The 21,114-nt window shown below is 32.9% G+C and overlaps 1 protein-coding gene across 7 annotated transcripts in view; it reads left to right on the forward strand.

Moving 5' to 3' along the window:
- Positions 1-21,114, forward strand: part of LOC143238907 (interference hedgehog-like) — a 115,667-nt gene that overhangs the window by 79,934 nt on the left and 14,619 nt on the right. For 4 of the 7 annotated variants that reach the window (XM_076479553.1, XM_076479551.1, XM_076479552.1 and 1 more), the window contains 8 exons: positions 1,752-1,887; positions 9,185-9,520; positions 10,529-10,672; positions 11,651-11,797; positions 13,529-13,702; positions 16,132-16,242; positions 19,074-19,229; positions 20,501-20,650. In XM_076479553.1, coding sequence (XP_076335668.1) covers positions 1,785-1,887; positions 9,185-9,520; positions 10,529-10,672; positions 11,651-11,797; positions 13,529-13,702; positions 16,132-16,242; positions 19,074-19,229; positions 20,501-20,650 — 1,321 coding nt within the window. In that variant the 5' untranslated portion in view covers positions 1,752-1,784. The remainder of the gene's footprint in view (positions 1-1,751; positions 1,888-9,184; positions 9,521-10,528; positions 10,673-11,650; positions 11,798-13,528; positions 13,703-16,131; positions 16,243-19,073; positions 19,230-20,500; positions 20,651-21,114) is intronic. The other 3 variants (XM_076479555.1, XM_076479556.1, XM_076479554.1) reach the window with 1 other exon arrangement.

Raw genomic sequence — 21,114 nt, forward strand, 5'->3', positions numbered from 1 at the left:
AATACGATTTCACAATACGAATTTAATATAACTGACCACTTTTGTATCTTTAGTGAACTCGTTTTACATTCAACATTTTCCATTGTAATCCAAATTTCTGCAGAGGCATAGCATGGCGACAGAACACCGACTTTATATGTATTCTCGTTTGTGCTTGTTATACACAAATATATGTATATATAATTCTTGGAATAACATTTATTGTAACTTGTTTTATTTATATTGTACTTTCATTCAGGCTGGCTTGTGAAGAAAAGTCAGATGTTAAAATATTACGGAAAAATTAACATGTGAAAGTCACTTAAGGTTTTTTATTCTCATATTAATTATTCTAAAAAAAACAACAATTTAATACTGCAATTTTTCTTGAGTACTTTTATTAGTGTACGGTTTTTACTTGTTTGTGGTACTTGCTGTATATATACATACACGTATATCCATGTGCAGAAGCATACTTATATACCAGAAAACTGGTAAGTTGAAATTGCAGGAAAAAACGATCTTTGATTTACAGTATGTCATTTGTCGATTTAGCAGTATCTAAAAATTATACTGTACGTATTTAAATTATACAAATATGACTATTCTAGTAGAAAGAAAGAAGTGTCAACGTGGCATGTTACCAGTGGAAAACATGCACTTTAGTTTTTGCGCTTAACTGGCGTTCTTTCTGAAGGAAAGGAGGACAGTAAGGTAGAGGAATTCTTGACAGTATTAAGCCCTAAGTGTTAGGAATGATTTATTACACTCAACGCTTCTTACACAGAGCTGTCATACAGGATAAAAGTTCTATTTTGGTTCTGATTCAGGCATGTTCGAGAGTAAAGAGGTGTTGATAATTTGTTTTATTTTGTACATTAACGTTAGCGATAATTACCTAGCTAATGGAAAGATATGTCTGCATTATTATTTTCTCCTTTGTTATTAATAGTTTACTAAGTTTTCTGGGGATCCTTTTATATGAAATGAAATGTCAAGTTTCTACCTGTACTGTTAAGTTGTACTAAAATTGCAAAATATTTTGTAAGAGCGGATATTCAAGGTTTATCAGCGTAGAGAAAAACAAACTTTACAAAACCGTTTTGCAAAATTATGTTGGTATCCCAGTTTAGAATGTCAATACCTTAATCTATATAAATGTTATACAGGCAGCACACAACGAAGCTTTAATCCATTATATCACAGTTTTTGTTCTGTCTCAAACATGCCTTTCATATTGTAATAAAGCACGTGTTTCTGTGAATAATACCATTATAAGCCTAAAGTGGACATTTATACAGTAATTATTTCCTCATCAGTGACTTTTTTGTATACATATAAATATGTGTGTATGTGTGTAAAACATCACACAATATTATTAAGTTTTCGTTGACTGCAGCATTAAACCTCTAAGCATTCTGGTATCAAATTACTGATTTTTGTTTTCTGTGCAAAGAGTACTATATGAAAGAAATACGGCACGTGAATTCCAGTAGAATCATAAGAAAGAAGTTTACATAGTATCATCTGATTTCTAAGCTTTTAACAAAAATAAACGAATCATAAAATTGTTTCTTTATTGTATTTTTAAACAAACTGTTAATTTGAAGTAGACATTTAAATATATTGTTTGTTTTGATAAGCATCTATTACACAAATAGCAGTATAGTTGTCTCAACCATTTCATCTGTTTTTAACTTGAAGATTAGCATGCGCTGTTATAGGGTAAATATTAAACTTTTATTAAAGTCGGTTGTTTTTCTTATTCTTAGATATTTATGGTGAATAGCTGAAGAAATCTCATCATGAACGTTAGACCGGTTTGGTTTGGAAGGCGAGACTCTTTGCTAAGGAGGTTCTCTATCGTTCATTGGTGTACTTTCTGGTGTTTACTGCAACATTTTACAGGTAGATACGATGTTTACAATATGTTCTTGTATAATTTGTGTAATAAGAACTTTTGATTAAAAGTGTGTTAGCTGTATAGTTCATAACTTGTGTGATTTAAAGGTCCCCCGGTGGGACAGTGGTAAGTTTTACGAAGTTGGAATGCAAAAATCCGGAATTCGGGTCCTCGCAGTAGAAAGTGTAGATAACCCAATGTGGCTTTGTTATAAGACAGACATGCATACAGACTGATTTAAAGTGACATATACGTTAATAAAGCTTATCACGTCCAGTATGACAAACTAAGAGAAACCTACAATCCTTCAGTTGCAGTTAAGGAATAGCACGCAGGATTAACTCCAACTCTACTGTTAACGATATGCAGTCTGATAATTTAATTCGTTTGTACTTAAATTTTAAATCATAATTTGTTGCTTAACGTGTTATATTGTTTTATTCATACGGAAATAAAACAAGCTAAAATATTGTGAATAGTGGCTATATTGTCATGGAAAACGTTTTAGAACAATACTATTACAATTGTGGAAAATAACATTTCTAAAAAATAGTATATAGAAATATGAAACTATCTTTTTTTAAGCCTTAATATTATTATTTTAATTTGCTTACTGTCTTTATATATATATATATAATTGAGTTATCGGTTCTTCAATTCGCTTTTGCCCAATCACTCCCAACAAAATACTATCATTATGGCATATTCCTTTACCGTATAGGAGTGACCCAAAGTTGTACTACTAAGTTTTTCTTCTGGGCTGATTTGGAATTTGATTGAGACTTATCGGTCTATAATATTTCGTCCTTCATAAATTTGCGTTTTCTACTAACTCTAAATGCTATAAAAAAACTTATATTAAATTTTGAGGCAGAAACCCTTAACTTTAAAAACAAACAAAAATATTTCCATCGAACTGTTAAAAAATCTTTTAACTTTGAGCTTTATGGTTTCGTGTCACAGTCCGTACAAAATGAGTTGGCGGACCGTATCTGCCCCCGCGGGACGTATTTTGTACACCCATGACACAGATCATCAAACGCCAACAGTATGGTACAGTAAGTCATCATTCAATGGACATAATCTGTAATTTGTTTTGGATGTTTGCATTTCTAATTTTGAATTGATAAATTTAAAGGAAGGCAACTAGTTAACGGCACTCACCGCTAGCTCGTGGAGTTAGCCAGGTGGTTAGAACGCTTGATTCGCAACCTGAGGGTCGCGGGTTTGAATCCCTGTTATACCAAACATGCTCGTCCTTTTAGCTGTGGAGGTGTTATAATATAACTGTTAATCCCACTATTCATTGATAAAAGAATACCCTAAGAGTTGGGGATAAATGATGATAACTAGCTGTCTTCCCTCTGGTCTTACACTGCTAAATTAGGGACAGCTAGTGTAGATGACCCTCGTGCATCTTTGCGCGAAATTCAAAAACAAACAAACAAGCTCATAGTATTAAATAGGGGATTTGATCAACAATTTTATAATACACCTACAGTCTCATAGTGGGAAACACGACTTTACGGAAAAACGGACACAAACCTTAAACCCTCAACCTTCAGTCCAGAATATTGTTAATTCTGGAGTAAAGATTGTGAAAAATAAGAATAACTACACATATTTTTTCGACAATTAAGTAGGTCGGTAAAACTTGTCGTGGAATAGCACATCAGTAAGTATTGGATTGTTAAGAAATAAACGATACAGAATGAATTCAATATGCCGAATTAAAATACCCACTAATATTATATGTACGATTTTTAAATAATTCTGGATACGATCTTTAAGAAGATTAATTGTTTTTAAGTAAATCAGTTGACTGACCGCATAATACTTAAAACTCTTAGATATTAGTAATTGTGTTCTATTAATTCTCATGTACCCATTCATTCTTATCTTTTGAATTATGAGAGTTCTTTTCCTGGAGCCTTAATCCTTTCCACAGCTGCCGAGATTTGAGCACTTAGCTCCAGTTTAATACGTGATTTATCATGATCACGTGAGAGAAAGACACCCTTGGCCTCTGCTCATGCAGATGTGTGTGTGAATAGCCGTTAGCGATACTAGTGCTATCTTCAGTCCCGTCTCGTTTCTCCCCTAAAAGCAACAACTCGCGAAAGTTCACGGCAGGGTTCGAGGCCTTCTAAAGAAACGAAATGTCGAATTGGCTTCCACGTAAAAAATAAAGCAATGAAAATAGCAGGAAATACGCATAGATATGTCAGATAAAAATGTTGTCTTTAGTATCACTCATCAGGAATATTTGGAGTGCCGAGATGAACGCGACGCATGTGACCTAACTCACGCAAGAATTAATGTTTTCATCATAATTTTCAAACTGTTGAAAAGACTCAAATGCGGGTAATAAATGTATCTTACGGATATATACAGAGAGATTATAAAGACATCGTCTCTTTTGTACAATATTCACTGACCATCACAGTACCTTGCACAGTGATATACAGATCATTCAAACTCACCAATCTCGATACAAAGTTAAAGAGAAAAGATATTAAGGCTAACGGTATATTATTACTTTCAAACACTTTACTATATCCGTACTTCCGTGAAAGAAACTTATGGTTCTCTATCAGCTGAAACGTTTTTCTTTCGCTCGGGCTAGTAGTTTTTAAAATATGATCGTCTTAAATATTAGGTTTCTTTATAAGCACCCAGTAGTCTTGTAGTACCTCTACGTTACCCTGTTTCAAAATTATATGCTCCCAAATGGCATAGCGGTATGTCTGCGGATTCACACCGCTAGAATGCGAGTTTCTATACCCGTAGTGGACAGACCACAAACAGCCCAGTGTGTAGCTTTGTGCTTAATTTCAAACAAAATGACATGAAAAGTTTTAGATGTATGCGTGTTAGAGTATCGCTACATTTGAGAGAACGAAAACTTGGATATATTTGTTACTTAAATTCAGCTGGATCTCTTTGAATCTAAAATCCGGATCATGTTTTGGGTTTCTTTTCTCTCTTTTTTTTTTTTAATCTGAAGGCAGGAACACTGCAATTTTTAGACTGCCTCGGTCGTACTGGAATTGGCTGACTACATATTTCACTGACCTAATCAACCTCATTAAAACTTTTCAAAAATAGGAAGTAAATATAAATATAAAGATAGCATTTGCACCATTTCCCTGTAATAGCACAGACAAGAATTAACATATAAAAATATGTATAACTATTCAATCACAATTGGCTTTACCCTATTTTCGGTTATTACGTTCTACTGCACTGTTTGCCTGTGCTATTATGTAAGACTATTATCGTATTATCATTACATGACTTTATTCCTACAGTATATGCTAAAAGTCATATCACATGCCAGCATAGTTAATAAATTTATTGTTTAGTTGTTCAGGTTGGCGATAGTTACAATAACACATACAAATATTTTTTGGCATTGCTGTAATTTTGTGGTGGTAATTATAACTGCTTGTGATGGAAGACATTTCCAACATCTTGAGGCGTGACAAAGCAGTTTGGTCAAGTATTGGGTATAAACTATGGTCAGTGTAGGATTCCATCTGAAGTGATTTTTAATATACGCTTAGAATTTCTTATATATATTCAACATTTCAACAGGTTTTCGTGTTTTTAACTTAATGTCGTTATTGTCAATATGAAAAGAGTAACAATAACAAAAGTGCTAACACTGGAAATCGATGCAAAACGTATCGACAATCAGATTTCTCAGTTTAAGCAATAACATTAATAGAACGTTTAGAATTTTGTTTGGAAATCGAGTTTTTTGTTAAATTGTTTCATTTCGAAGCCAAGAAGTGATACGAAGTTGTCGACCAACTCAAAACAATAATTTAGTACGACCTAATCAATGGACTGTGGAATTTAAATTTACTTACTATATTTCATTTTCTGATATCTACAGTATTGAATTGTAAGCACTTTCATAATACCAGAAATGGTAGTTAATATATACTCGTGTTTATATGTGATAGCATTTACTTTTATGGAAGCCGCTTGTAAGTCATGTATGTTTGTTTGGCTTTAGCCCTATGCCTGTTGTTGTTGTTTTTTTGCGTTAGATATATGTGTACTATAAAAGCTAAATATTGTGAAAATTATATACTTTCATTTCTTAATTTGTTTGTGCATGGGAAAACGCTTCCTTGTTACAGACAGATGAGTTGTGCTGTATATATGTTTTAACATCACATTCTACTAGATAAGATTCTAAAGAAACTGTATTTAACTGTGCACTGTTTTATCTATAATTTAAACATACAATGAAACTTGTATCTACAGAGGTTTTATTTCAAAATTTCAAGTGTTGTACAGATTGTTCCAGAAGTCTGGATCCATAAGGATAAATACACAACGTATTCTTTATTTATTATTCAAACTGCATGCCATCAACAATAATACGCATATGAGTTCTTGGTATACAGTGTCATCAGAGTATTTTCGTTCCTGAACAATTGACAGAAGAAATGTGTTTGTTTAAGAATATCATGTATACATTTCTTATTGATCCAGACTTCTGGAACACCCTATATACTACGTAATAAAATTACACTTCCAGGCTTACTACATTCAATTCCACATTATTTATATATGAGCTTTAACCTTTTAGCTACAGAAGGATATTTTTGGAAATTCTATGAAAGAGCTAGCGAATTGTTTGTTTTGGAATTTCGCACAAAGCTACTCGAGGGCTATCTGTGCTAGCCGTCCCTAATTTAGCAGTGTAAGACTAGAGGGAAGGCAGCTAGTCATCACCACCCACCGCCAACTCTTGGGCTACTCTTTTACCAACGAAAAGTGGGATTGACCGTCACATTATAACGCCCCCACGGCTGGGAGGGCGAGCATGTTTAGCGCGACGCGGGCGCGAACCCGCGACCCTCGGATTACGAGTCGCGCGCCTTACGCGCTTGGCCATGCCGGGCCATGAGCTAGCGAATACATTTAAAATTTTGCGATAAATAAATATCAATCACTCCAGCATTTAAGTTTTGAAAATGACGCCCAAACCTTGTATCATATACGGTGGCCCATGAAATACGTGTATAAAGACCCAGAGTTTAGCTTGTAATGTGTGTCTGTAGATTATTAAAACATGTGTCTTGTTAATTTCCATTTCATATACAAATGTCTCTTCATTACTAAACGTAAGGGACCAGCTAGGTTTAAATAATTTATGGATTTGCTTCCTTTTCACATCTAACTCTGTAACACCCTCTTCAGTGGGGAGCTTGAAGGGAGTGCCAACAACAAAAGTGCTTTAGCGACATGAAAAAGGCAGATTTCGTGTTTAATATCAGATTTATGACCAACTTGCACATCTGCGAGGGGTTTATGGCTCATTAGAGGGGGAAAAGTGGAAAATGGAGATAAAAGCTTCCTCCTCAGGAGTTGAAAGAGCCACGGTTAGTATAACGTAGTTTGAACCTACAGGCTGAATAGGGTTTAATCTGCTTTGTGTCCCTTCCTTTTCTTTGTTAATGGCAGCGGTATGTGGCTATGTCTGTAAATGTAAGGGTTTTAGAGGCTGTTAGGGTAGGTAAACAAAAACCAAGTGTACAGGTACTTACTTGATTTCACAATCATATGGGGAAAAATTGTATTTAGAGTTTCAAATCTAGAAACATGTATAGTGTTGCCATGATGCTTATACGTGATACGAAAAAACATATAGGAACGTTACAGTATTTGTTAATATCATCAAATTATTATGTATATAATAATCTGTGTTCGAAAACTATTCTCCTTTACAATAGTTAGTGTCTGAGCCTTTTAATGACTCTGTAGCAGGAAAATATAGGTGATTTGTTTTTTCATTTAACAGCGGTCTAACTAAAACATTGCAACTGTCACAGGCAGCGGAGCTGGGAAGGGGAAGGCTGCATGTGTATACAATTCGTCAGTATTTTCATGTGCGTGTAGGACTTACACCTCAGCTTCATTCTCCCTATCTTTAAATTCATTCCGCCACCCATGAATGTAATAAGAATTAAAAATCTGTAACTGAGACGAACTAAAATTAGTCCCTAAATTTGTACAGACTTTATGTTTGCAACAGAATTCAGGAAATATCGCTATGAAGTAGCGTATTGTATCACACTTTTATACTATATGGTATTTCAGCTAACTTGACGTATAACTTGCAAGTTTCTTTCATTTTGGAAAATAAGGAAACATTGCATTAATAAGTTGATTTTCGGTGGTTTGTCATTACTTTAGAAACGACGTGAAGTATCACTAATAGTAAAGAACATTTTTAACAGCCTTCTTCTAGGTTGCTACTAACCCCCTGCTGAATAACGTTTGTTTTGAATTTCGCGCAAACCTACTCGAGGGCTATCCGCGCTAGCCGTCCCTAATTTTGCAGTGGAAGACTAGAGGGAAGGCAGCATGTCATCACCACCCACCACCAACTCTTGGGCTACTCTTTTACCAACGAATAGTGGAATTGACCGTCACATAATAACGCCTCAATGGCTGAAAGGGCGAGCATGTTTGGTATGACGGGGATTGTAACCCGCGACCCTAAGATTAGGAGTCGAGTGCTCTAACCACCTGGACATGCCTCCAGTGGCATAGCGGTATGTGTGCGGATTTACAACGCTATAAACCGGGTTTCGATACTCATGGTGGACAACGCACAGACAGCCCATTGTGTAACTTTGTGTTTAACCTATAAACAAACATTATAAAATAAATTCTTCAGTTTTTGTTAGAAAAATGAATGAGTAACTGGTACAGTTATAAAATATCAATAATTTTCATGGTTACTGTTTCCAAAAAGGTTTTATCGTGCTTGTTTGTTTTAACGCAAAGCTAACAATAGGTTATATGCGCTCTTTCCATAGTGGGGAAACAAACCCCAGAATTTCATGTTATAATTCTTTAACTTACCGTTAACCCTACTGGGAGAATGTTTTTGTTTGTTTTTTTCATTTTTGAGGAAATACTTCAGGAAAATTAAGTTTATGTGCAAGTGTTAAAATACCCATTAGTGTAAATTACTTCGTGGTCATCTTTTTTAAATCATAAAGATAATTCTTAACTTGTGAATTTATTTTAAGGGCTTCGCTATTCTAATACCCTTTTGTCTTAACCAGATTAGTAACTCAGCTTGAAAGCCGATAATGCTAAAATTCTTAGATTTATCCTTGCAGTGGGCACAACGCGACTAGTTGGTGTGCATCTTTTACCTCAGCAACACATTAATACCTGCAACTTTCAATGTGTTTAAATTCGTAAATGGGAGTTGTGGTTATACTTTAAGCTGTCGTGATGATTTACAAATGTATGTTTATATTTCAGATGCAAATTTACCCCTGAGCTTTGATGAAGAACCATCGTCAGTCATGATGGAATCCAGCGACAAGCGAGCAGTTTTTCGTTGTTCAGTGAACCAACCAAATGCAGATATCAGATGGCTATGGAACGGAAGACATGTTGAACAAGCTAAGCCCTATCATTTAAGGCTGAGAACAAGGCGACAGAAACTTACTGTTAGACTTCTCAGAAAAGAAAAACATAGTTCTCATAACAACCATAGGCATTCTTCACAGCCATCTGAAAGTGACCAGTTTCAGTGTATTGCATATCACCAAGGGATGGCATTAGTCAGTAGGCCTGCGAAACTTATTGTGGGAGGTATGTATTATTTTTCATTATCTTTGCTCTGTAATAGCTTAGCATTGCTTGGTGGTTATGGCCCTGGACTGGCAATTGGTAGGTTTGAATCCCCACAGTCAAACATGTTTGCCCTTTCAGCTGTGGGAGCATTCTGTTGTGATTAATCCACTGTTTACTAGTAAAAGATTAGCTCAAGAGTTGTCAGTGGATGATGTTGGCTAGCTGCCTTCTCTCTAGTATTTCTTTGCTAAATTAGGAATGGCTACCTGAATAGGTGCACTGCCAGGTAAATCTGCTCTGAATTACTGATGATGCAGTCACCTAAGGTTTTACAGCCCTGTTACTCAATAACAACAACAAAAAAATTGCAGTATATAATAAATTAATTTCTTATTTATGACTCTCTTCATTTTTCAAAGGATTAATAGTTATGCACACGGTAACCTTGGGTTAAAACAGAACTTGGTTTATAACCCTTTGTAGTTTATTATTAAGGCAAGTTTTTCTGTATTGTTTTAATATATATAATTGCAATATTTATATTCTATCTTTTTTAGAAATTTTAAGGTAGAAAAATATTTTCAACAAAATTGTTTTCAATAAAAGTTATAAAGACTTGTGGAATAGTTTTTCTGAAAGTGTGTGTAAATTGTTTTACATTTTTGCCTATCAAATTATAGTTGTTAAGAGCTACATTCAGTTTGAGATAATAAAAATATATATGGAACCCATTTTATCTTTTATTTCACCATTTGTTATTGAGTTATAATAATTTTAACTTACTCTTGTTTAAGGTTACTGATGAGGAGTGGAGTGCCTCAAAACTAGTATAATTGAGTCATAAGTGGTGAAAGGCTCAGTTGGTTACAAAATATAAGTAAAACAAAAGTTAATACCATGTTACCATGTGTTTATAATGTTTAAAGAAGTTAAAAACTCTGACCTAAATTATAAAAAATTTGAAAAATTAAAAAGTTTGAACAAGTGTTATGCTCTAATTTATTATTTTTGTTCTGTCATTCACAGAGCTACAACCTTTTCCACCAGCAAATGATGTTAAACTGTCTGTCGTAGTTGGAAATACAGCTATAATCCCCTGTAATCCTCCTTATGGAAATCCTCAGGTTGTCACAGAATTCACCTTCAATGGCACAAAAATTGATTATTCAGGTAATAAAAAGTAATTATTCACTAAATAACATTTTGTTCCTAAAATTACTATAGGCAAACTTCATAGCAGTCATCATAGTAGTAAAATGTTTAATTTATGGTTTTACTAGCTTCACATGAAAAGTATTCACATGTAAAAATAAAAAAAAAATTTATTATGTTTGAAAATATTAAAGACCAAAAAAGAGTAGTACCATTAAAAAGCACTATGCTTTAGAATGAGACATTTATCACATTCTATAATTCATGACCAACATAATATTTATATATTTCTAATAGAATTTCTTTTCATTTAACTTGCATCAATATTGAAATATTTTTTGCATTACTTCCATTATTTTAGAATATAAATTGACATGCAATAATAAAATTTAATTTTTTGTTAATCCTAGAATTAATCAGAAAAATTATTAACTCTATCATAGTCACAGTTCTTATATGTACTACTGTCACATTTTAAGTTTTAGAAAAAAATATCAAGGAACAAAAAATTCTACAAAATCTTTAACAGCTACGTGTTTTACCAAACATGCATATCTCTTCTATGTTTTAAAGTAAAATGAAGAAGTGAAAAGCCTTGACAATTCTTTGACAACCATATAAGGCCCAGCATGGCCAGGTGGCTAAGGCATTCATCTTGTAATCTGAGGGTGTCGGGTTCGAATCCCCATCAGTCAAACATTCTCGCTCTTTCATTCACAGTGGCATTTAATGTTACGGTCAATCCCAATATTCTTTGGTAAAAGAGTAGCCCAAGAGTTGGCGGTGGGTGGTGATGACTAGCTACCTTCCCTCTAGCCTTACACTGCTAAGTTAGAGAAGGCTAGTGCAGATAGCCCTCGTGCAGCTTTACACAAAATTCCAAAACAAACAAACAATGACAATCATACATAACATCATTTTACATCCTTTTCGAGTACTAGAGTGATTAATGAAATGAAAATGTAAAGTTTATAATTTGCTCTTTTTTTAACTCAGCAGGTAAATACCAACGACAGCCATCAGGTGACTTACAGATATTCAACACTCAGTTATCTGACACTGGGATTTACAGATGTTCAGCATATAATCCACTTACAGATCAACAAGTACAAGCCAAGCATAAAGTATTACTTACTGTAACAAGTATGTTTCTCTTAATAGCATAGAATAATCATTATGATATAAGGTTGTACAGAAATAAATGTCGTTTTTGAACTGCAAAATTTGGAAAAGTATAAACCAATGTTTAAAACATGCTTTAATCACAGTAACCACCATTTGCTTCAACACACTTTTGCCAACATGTAATGATGTTGGTTATGCCCCTGCTGTATAAATCAGAGTTTCTATGGTCAGTGAACTCCCTGAAAGCTTTTTCTGCAGCTGCCTGGTTTTGAAAGTGTTTATTGTTCAAAAAGTTGTTAAAGTGCTTGAAAAAAATGAAAATCTGTAGGGGAAGGGTCTGGGAATAAGTTGGATGAGACAGAACCTCTATTCCCAATTCGTTCAAATTTTGGAGCATCATTCTTTACAGGTCTCATAATGCCAATTTTGTTGATCTTCAGTCAGCTTATGCAGAACCCACTTATCCAACTTTTTCATCTTTCCAATTGCACTCAGGTAGTTGGCATGCTTGATTTGCTTGTGCCTAGCTTTTCTGCAAGCTCACGTACTGTTGTGCAAGGATCTGTCTCAACTGCTTCCCAGAATGTGTTTATATCTAAGGATAGCTTCCTTCCATAACCTCCATACTCTTCAAGACTTTCATCTCCATGTCTAAACCTTTGAAACAATGCTGAACTGTATGTTCAGTGACAGATCCATGGCCAAATGCCTGATTGATGTTCCATGTAGTTTTAGTAGGTTTTTGTCCAAGTTTGAAGTTGTAGAGGGAAATCAGATGAACGTCCTTCTTGTCAACACCACATTGAGGGTTGCAAAACTTACTCTGAGTTGTGTTGAAACAGCAGACAATTAATACACCTTGTAAGCAACAAACCTTGGATTAAACCAACCAAACAATGATAAGTTACTCAATATTCAGCTTCTAAATGTCATCATGAGAATTCAGATATTTATTTCTGGACAACCTAATAATTACTTAAAGTGTGTAATTTACAACAGTAAAGTTGTAAAACTAATCTCAAATGGTAGAAGAGCCAACACTGTACAGTGTTTAGTGCAGAAATACAAAGATATTTTTAAAACTGTGATAAGGGAAGAATAATTCATGGTCTACCTGAAAATGTGTGCTTGTAATTTTATAGACATTATGGTGGTGTGGCACTGACTAATTGTTTGTTTGACAGTCAATCATAGTGTAAACTATAAACACGTGACTGTACTTTGGAGCATTTAATTTTCACAGGGTATAGGGGAGCAAATCCTTTACTATTAACATTTTACACTCATTTTGTTCAAGTTTCCACAGTTGTGTCCAGTTCCACATGTGTGTCCTTATACCCGTATTAATACCACAGTAATCATAGTACAGTTAACTACCAAAAGTTAGACTAACTTTTCATCCAAGTGACCTGTTGAAGGTTATTTGACAAAAAAAGAAGTGTTTGTTTAGTTATTTTTCCCTTGCAGTGATCTTGATACATTTTTTTATATTTTTTAAATTTTGTTATGTAGTAATTGCATTTCTTCATTATTCATGTTTCTTCTCAGTGTTTATTGCAGATATATAGATTTTATTTTCACTGTATTTTAACAAGATTCATCTTTCTACTGATGCTAGTCATGCTGTATTCAGTGTTTGACAATAACCATGTTATGAAGTCATTAGTGAAATAATGAAATGTTAGAATGTTAACTTTCCATTTATCATAGGAAATCAGAATAATACATATTCTTTTTTATCATATAAAGACAATAGATTGTCTGTTCCACCTAACTTTACCGTGGCTCCCAATGTAACTGTGAGTGTAGTGATGGGAAGCAATGTCACCTTGGAATGTGTAGCTACTGGTGTACCACCACCAAATATAACATGGTTGAAAAAAGGTAGTCAACTTCATAAACGACAGCATTCACAAGCAGGAGGTATGTTAAATGTATGAGTTATTTGAATTCTATATTTTTAAAAGTATTAATATTTGTTTAAAAAAAGTTATACTTAAAATAAAACATTTGAGTTAACTTTAGCTCATTGATTACGCTGTAAAATATACCCAAATGTATTACATTTAGCATGTAATTAAACTATATTAAAGCGTCTGAACAACATTTGAAAATGTGATAAGGGATTTTTTCGTGTCAAGATGACTCTTTATACACACACAAAGTTTAATAACTATCTTAGCCTCTGTGATTTTTTATGTACTTCATGAGAGTACACAGTGTAAGTAAAGCACTTTGAACAAGAATATTTGCTCAATCAATATTATGTTTGCAATTGTTATTCTAAAATTGATCAAAACCTGTATGTATTTAATAGCATGCACTTAAAGCTCTTGTGACACCAATTTACAAAATACCTTTGATTAGAACATTTAGTATTTTGGATGTTGTACATTATATTTACTTTGAAAGTAGTTTTCTGTGATGACGAGATAAACCCACTTGTAGAGAAAAATATATACACTGTTGGCCAAAATCTTAAGGCCAATGAACATAAAGAAAAAATATGCATTTTGCGTTGTTAGAGTCAACCACTTATTTGAGTAGAGCTTGAAAGATGAAAATAAGAAAAGGGAAAATAAAAATCATTTTTTGCATTTAATAGGGAAAATGTGAACACTACAAAATTAGCCTAAATACTAGCTGGTCAAAAGTTTAAGACCATACCAAAAAGAAGTCCTAAACAGAGAAGAAAATGCCCAACAAGAGGTCTCAGTAGTGAGTTGCATGCCCGTTATTGCAAATAACTGCAAACATTCGCTTTGGCATGGTCGATATAAGCGTTTGCAGAAGGCTGGCTGGAATGTTATTCCAAGTGGTGAAGATGGCTTCACAAAGATCATGCACTGTTTGGAATTGATGTCCATTTCTATAGACTTCCCTTGCCATCCACTCCCAAACATTTTCAATGGGGTTCAATTCGGGGGAACACGCTGGATGGTCCAAAAGAGTCACGTTATTCGCCATGAAAAAGTCCTTTGTTCTGCGGGCATTGTGGGTTGCAGCATTGTTCTGCTGAAAGATCCAGTCATTTCCACACAAACGATAACCTTCAGTCAAAAGGATGCTTTCTCCAACATGTCAATGTAGCCAGCTGCTGTTTGACGCCCCTGTATAACCTGAAGCTCCATTTTTCCATGGAAGGAGAAAGCATCCCAGATCATGATGAACCTCCTCCACTGTGTGGCGTAGAAAATGTCTCTGGTGGAATATCCTTATCAGGCCAGTAGTGTTGGCAGCCATGTGGACCATCTAAGTTAAATTTGTTCTCATCAGAGAACAAAACCTTTGTTCTCTAGCTAGTGTTTTATGAGAGAATAAAGATTCTAGAATGTCATGATTGACACCAGTTTGATTTAAGTATAATAAAAATACCCTTTTGAAATAAAGAAGTTTTTCAGTTGTAAAACACAATAATTAAAGATTGGTCATTAAAGAGAGTAGAATATAGTAATAAATGAATGAACAACACTGTTGGAGTCACTCACAAGTCTATTCTGGTTGAAAGCAGAAGATAGAAATAAAAAACGTGACTATTGATTTGTTGTTGTAGTAAGCATAAAACTTTTTTAATAGTGGATAAGCATGACTGGTGGAGGTTACTCAGTAGTTCTGTGTGGGATATTTATTATCTTTTATTTAAATAAAGGGTGTTCTAAAAAGCAGAAGGATCTCATTAGGTTTAAGTGATGTATCAACTAAATAGAAAAGTGGTTATCCTTGTCTCATGATGGGGGTCTTTTTTTTACACCTGTGTATGTATGGTAATGGACTGTATAAATTAAATATTTTTTTATTTTATTTTATTCATGTGGTACAAAGTTTGAGATCTCAAAGGACTAATTTCTTTATTTTTGATGACCATGTCTCAGAAGTCAGACTGAATCACAACTGCTTTCATCATAATGGTGGTAGTAAATTAGGATTTTGAAATATGATAAAATCTAAACACCAAATTTTGATATTTTAGGATCTTGGCACATAAGCCAATTTTTCTGAAGGTAAAGAATTCTTTGTTGGATATTTTAGATCACTTACTGTAAAATGTAAAAACATCGCATACCCTTTTGATATTAGTATAATATTACACACTTTATGTGTGTGAGGAGAGATTTGTATGCAAAAAGATGCTATTACATGAGTTAATGTTTATTGTTAGTTACTTTAATAATAGTTTATAGTGACCTTGATGGGTTAAATGGCTTTTTGTGTTTTTTTCTTTTTTGTAATCTCAGTTGTTGAAGAAACCTTAAAGATTATTTATTTTTTTGCCTATTTCAAGTATATTAAAGAGTGAAATTAAAGTGGAAGCTGGTGTTATCTGTTTCAAAAATTTCAAAATTTTCTATTAGGTAACTTGTTATTGACAGCTGTGAGAAGAGAAGATGAAGGAATCTATACATGTGTGGCATCCAATGGCATTGGGTCAGAGGCAGTTCGATCCACTACCTTAGAAGTCCAAGGTTAGTTTCAGCCTGCAAAATATTAATGATTTTTATACTATTCTACAAAACTTTTTTCTATGCTATAGAAAGTGACTATATTTAGAAGTAAGTTCTCTCAGGTTAAATTTTAATAATTATCAGGAAAATAAAGCTTCGGTCAGAACATTTTATATCAAACACAAAGTTTTTTTTTTTAAATGGGTATTTTTCTTTGAATAACAAGGAACTGATTATTTGATGTCTCATTAAATTAAAAAAATCAGTCAAAATAAAAATAAACAACATCTTGTATCTCAGGACAGCTGGTATGAGTATTAACACTTTTACTAAAATATAGCAGAGAACAACGTTTGGACCTTCTTAGGTCATTTTCAGGTTAACAAAGAGAAAGAGTTTGCAACTAACAGATACGGGACACATGTCTTAGGGATAACAGTGTAAACAAGTATGGGATTGTAGGAGGCATTGCAGTTAGGGCTGCAAGCGATCAATTCAGCCTTTCACCCACAACTATACTGGTGCAAGTATGTTGATGACAAAATTGCTGGATTCACATCTACAGAACACACACTTAGTTTTTTTAACTGTGTGAACTCTATACATCCCAACATTAAATTCACTTGTGAACAGGAAAAAACTAACCAAACAGCATTTCTTAACTTCAAGATCACAAGAACCGATACATAATTCAAGACAGGAATCCACAGAAAAATCGCCCATACTGGAGTATACATTCCCTGGGACTCAGCACGTGAAACACAACAAAAGCTCAACATATTAAGAAACCAAATAAACACAACCACATAACTATGCTTCCCCAATAAAAGTAACAGTGAAATTTAACCAAATAAAACAACACTTCATCAACCTCAACAAATTTCTTCCAAAAACCATGGAAAAATATTATAGGTACTCATCTAGACCAACAACAAACAAACAATAATAAATTCCAAGAAACAACAAACTACAAACCCTTAAACTGCTGCATGACCTATATTTCAGACATTGGTAAAAAAATAACCAACATTTGGAAAAAACTTATGACAAAACACAACATTCCAGTAACCACCAAATGCATTCAAAAACTACAAACAAAACTAAAGTCCATAGTCTGTAAAATTTATACTGACAAATTCAACACCAACATTATTTATAAAATACAAAACAACAACTGCCATGACTTCTATATTGAAGAAACAAGCAAAAAATGGAAACTAGGTTCAAAGAACACAAAAAACACCTTCAAATGTTTTTGAACACTGGAAATCAAATAAACACAACATAACCATAGAAAACACCTAGATATTAAGTAGGGAAACAAATATAAACAAATGCATGATTACAGAAGCCCTACTTATACGACTCAAACCAAAATTAAACCAATATAAAGGAACAACCTGATAATCTAACATCTGACTGCAACGCCCCCTACAATCCCATACCAGTTTACACTCTTGTCCCTAAGACATGAACCCACCAAAAGTCAGTTGCAAACTTACTCTTTGTTAACCTTAAGATAGCCTAAGAAGATTGAAACATTGTTCTCTGCTTTATTTTGGTAAAAGTATTAATACTCATACCAGTCATCCTGAGATACATTTTCACTTTGAGTGGGTTTTTTGTCATCATGATCTTTTTTTTTATACTAGCTAAATTTATTAATTAAATACTTCCTTTTTTGTTTTATTTTTTTTAATTAGTTACCATTGGGCATCAGGTAGAAAATTTTGGTCAACAACATGATTACTTAGTGTAAAGTTTTTTCAAACTAAATTTGATTATATTTAACTTTTTATTTTGTAAGCCATCTCAACTTCATTGTATAAATGTCATCAGTTAGGCCACATTTGAAATATTGCACTCAATTTTGGATTCCATACTAGTTGATATAATGTCTAATTGTTGGAAAGGGTTGAGAGGAGGGCTACCTAGAATGGAAAGGTTGCCACGTCAGGACAGTATTTCTCTTTTTTTAGATGTTTAAGAATGTTAAGGGAAGTGATAGTATCATGTTTTTCATACATAGTGATGTGATTAATAAGAAGAGGGGACACTCATATAAATTTTGGCATGGAAGTATCATTTACAGTTATTGATCTTTGGAATGGTTTGCCTGCACCTGTGATGGATAAAGTTAATGTGAGAGAGTTTAAGGGAAGGCTTCATAAATATTTGAATGATAAAGGCTGACACTGAGTATATTTATATTCATTTTAAGATTTAGTTTAGTGGACAGCCTAGATGTAACTAGCAAACTATACTTCACAAGTTAACCTATTCATTGATACATGTTTTCAATCGTGCAAAGTTACTGAGCTTTTTCTGGAAAATTACCTGCCCAGTTTCAAAATTTTTCTACCCTCATTTAATTTGTTACTTTATAAATTTTTGTCACATGGCTTCATAATTCTGTTTTTTTTTAAAGAAGCTTTTACTTTTTTTAGGATTATTTCTAATCTGAGAATTTGTTTTACCAAAATCTTAAATAATCACAATTTCTGTGGATCATACTCAGATTAGGAACCTCTATAAAATCATGAGTGATGGTAGCAATTATTTTTAGATTATTTTGATTTTTATAGTGTGTTTAAAAATAAAAAGATACTCAAAATAATGGAAATAATTATAATAATTATTTAATGATATTTTTGCTCATTTTGTTTTTGTGTATCATACATATAATTTTCCAAAAATTAGGGATAAGAAGGATATTAATTTAACAGTATTTGTCTTGACCTTTTGTTAGCAGTATTTGTCTTGACCTTTTGACTTCCATTATCATTGAACTTTCAGAAGATTGAAAATGATAATAACTGTTTGTTGTTGATTTTTGTATGTGTGCCTTTCAGAGGTTCCTCAAATCATAAAGTTCTCAGATGATAGAGAAATAGAAGAAGGAAAATCACTAACCTTGCAGTGCATTACGAAAGGACAACCAAAACCTGAAATTCATTGGTTTCACAATGGAATACAAATTGTTAAAGGTCCTTGGATAATACTTAAAAGTTAGTATTTGAACATTAAGGAGTAGCTATAAATAATGATTACATTTGTAATAATCATTCCTGAATGTCTGTTTCTGTGAACAAAATAACACTTTGCAGGCTATTATTTTAATTTAAGGTAATAACTAAAAAGGTTAGCATCAACTCATGCACTTATAAAGAATACTCAAATAGTAAAAGTATGTTACTTTACTGAAGTTTGATAAAAGCTATGCACTTTAAGATATTTATGAATATTATTTAATTTGTGTAAACAGCACTAATACAAATAATGTATTATTGAACATTAATTGGTAGGTTTATTTAATGCATTGCATATGTAGCAAAGTATTAAAGATAACTGGGCTATTTCTTCCCAAATCAGAAAATGAAATAAACATAATTGTGACATATCTAAGGGCATATTCTGAAAAGAAAAATTCAAAAATATCTGTCTGCAAATCTATTATTAATTTATTCAGAATGTTGAAAAGAATGATAAAGCAAGTGCCTAGTAATCAACAGTTTTTGTGTAAACCCAGTATAGAATGAAGGTTCCTATAAACCTGGTCATTCACATTGTGTTTTCTTAAATTTTGCATTATGAAATATTTAAGTAAATAAAAAAAATTTAGGATATCTGTCTTTAATATACTTTAAGATAAGGAGGTGACACACAATTGTTAAAAATTGTAAATCCAAGAAAATCATGGAGTGAAGTTTAACTTCTTTTATATATTACTTGAAGGAGATTTCTTGTCTCAAAGGTACAGAAACTTTCTAATAACATTTGGAACATTTATGGGTTTCTGAGCCTGTTTTACTTCATCATATAGTAATTCTAATTAACTTAGGTTTGTGAATAATGTTATTATATGAAATTCATTATTCAATGTAATGTAGCAGACCAGCTGTTTCGTGTTTAGAACAGTTAATACTAATACACTGAAAAGATTACAGACTCCTTTTTATAATATTGTAATTTTAAATTATAGAAACAATTACTGATATTTACATTTAAAACAATAGTGTCTTTTAATGTTGTCAAAAATAAATATTTTATACATTAGTAACTTAACACGTCACTGCATAAATTTGTAAATAGTTATAACAATCAGTGGTAAAATCATTTATATACATATTGTGTGAAATACACGTTTGCTTGTTTTATAATTGAAACAACAAAGTTAGCATCATGTATAACATTAAATCTTTATTTCAGTTTGATGGATCTGCTTCTATACCCATGAAGTTTACCTTAAAGAGTTAAATATTTGTTGTTGTTTTTTAAGATGACATATTGATAATCAAGAGGACATCTCAAAAGAATTCAGGAATTTACCAGTGTTTCGCAACTAATCAACTGGACACAACGTGGGCTTCTTGTGTTGTTACTGTTATAATGGGGAATGGAACCACAATACACTATGATGCATTTTATGGTATGTTTCTTTTTTTCATATAAGAAAAATTAGTTTTATACTTTTATAAAGTCATCTGTATTTATTTTGTTTTTGTATTATTCAAGAATTAAATAACCTTTTACATAAAAGTGACGATGTTTTGAAACCAGGGGAAACAATATTCATTAGAGGTATATGAAAAAAGCATACAAGTTTCTATTTTGAACAGTAAATAAAGAGATAAAATGAAAATAATGAAGTTTTATATATCCATGACCTTCAAACTGTAGCATAATTAGATGTTATAAAATATTTCACATTGCACGTTTTATCATTCATGAGCCTTGAAAGTGGCTGCCTCTTAAACCATTATTCAGTTCATCAGAATCTGAACCCAGATTTTCAAAATTCTTTCATCTATTCATATTTATTTCACTCTTTCTAAAGCTATAGTATGTTTCCTTGTTGTTGAATTTTGTGCATAGCTACAAGAGCTATCTGCA

This window comes from Tachypleus tridentatus, chromosome 13, assembly GCF_004210375.1.
Source record: "Tachypleus tridentatus isolate NWPU-2018 chromosome 13, ASM421037v1, whole genome shotgun sequence".
NCBI classification, from domain to species: Eukaryota; Metazoa; Arthropoda; class Merostomata; order Xiphosura; family Limulidae; genus Tachypleus; species Tachypleus tridentatus.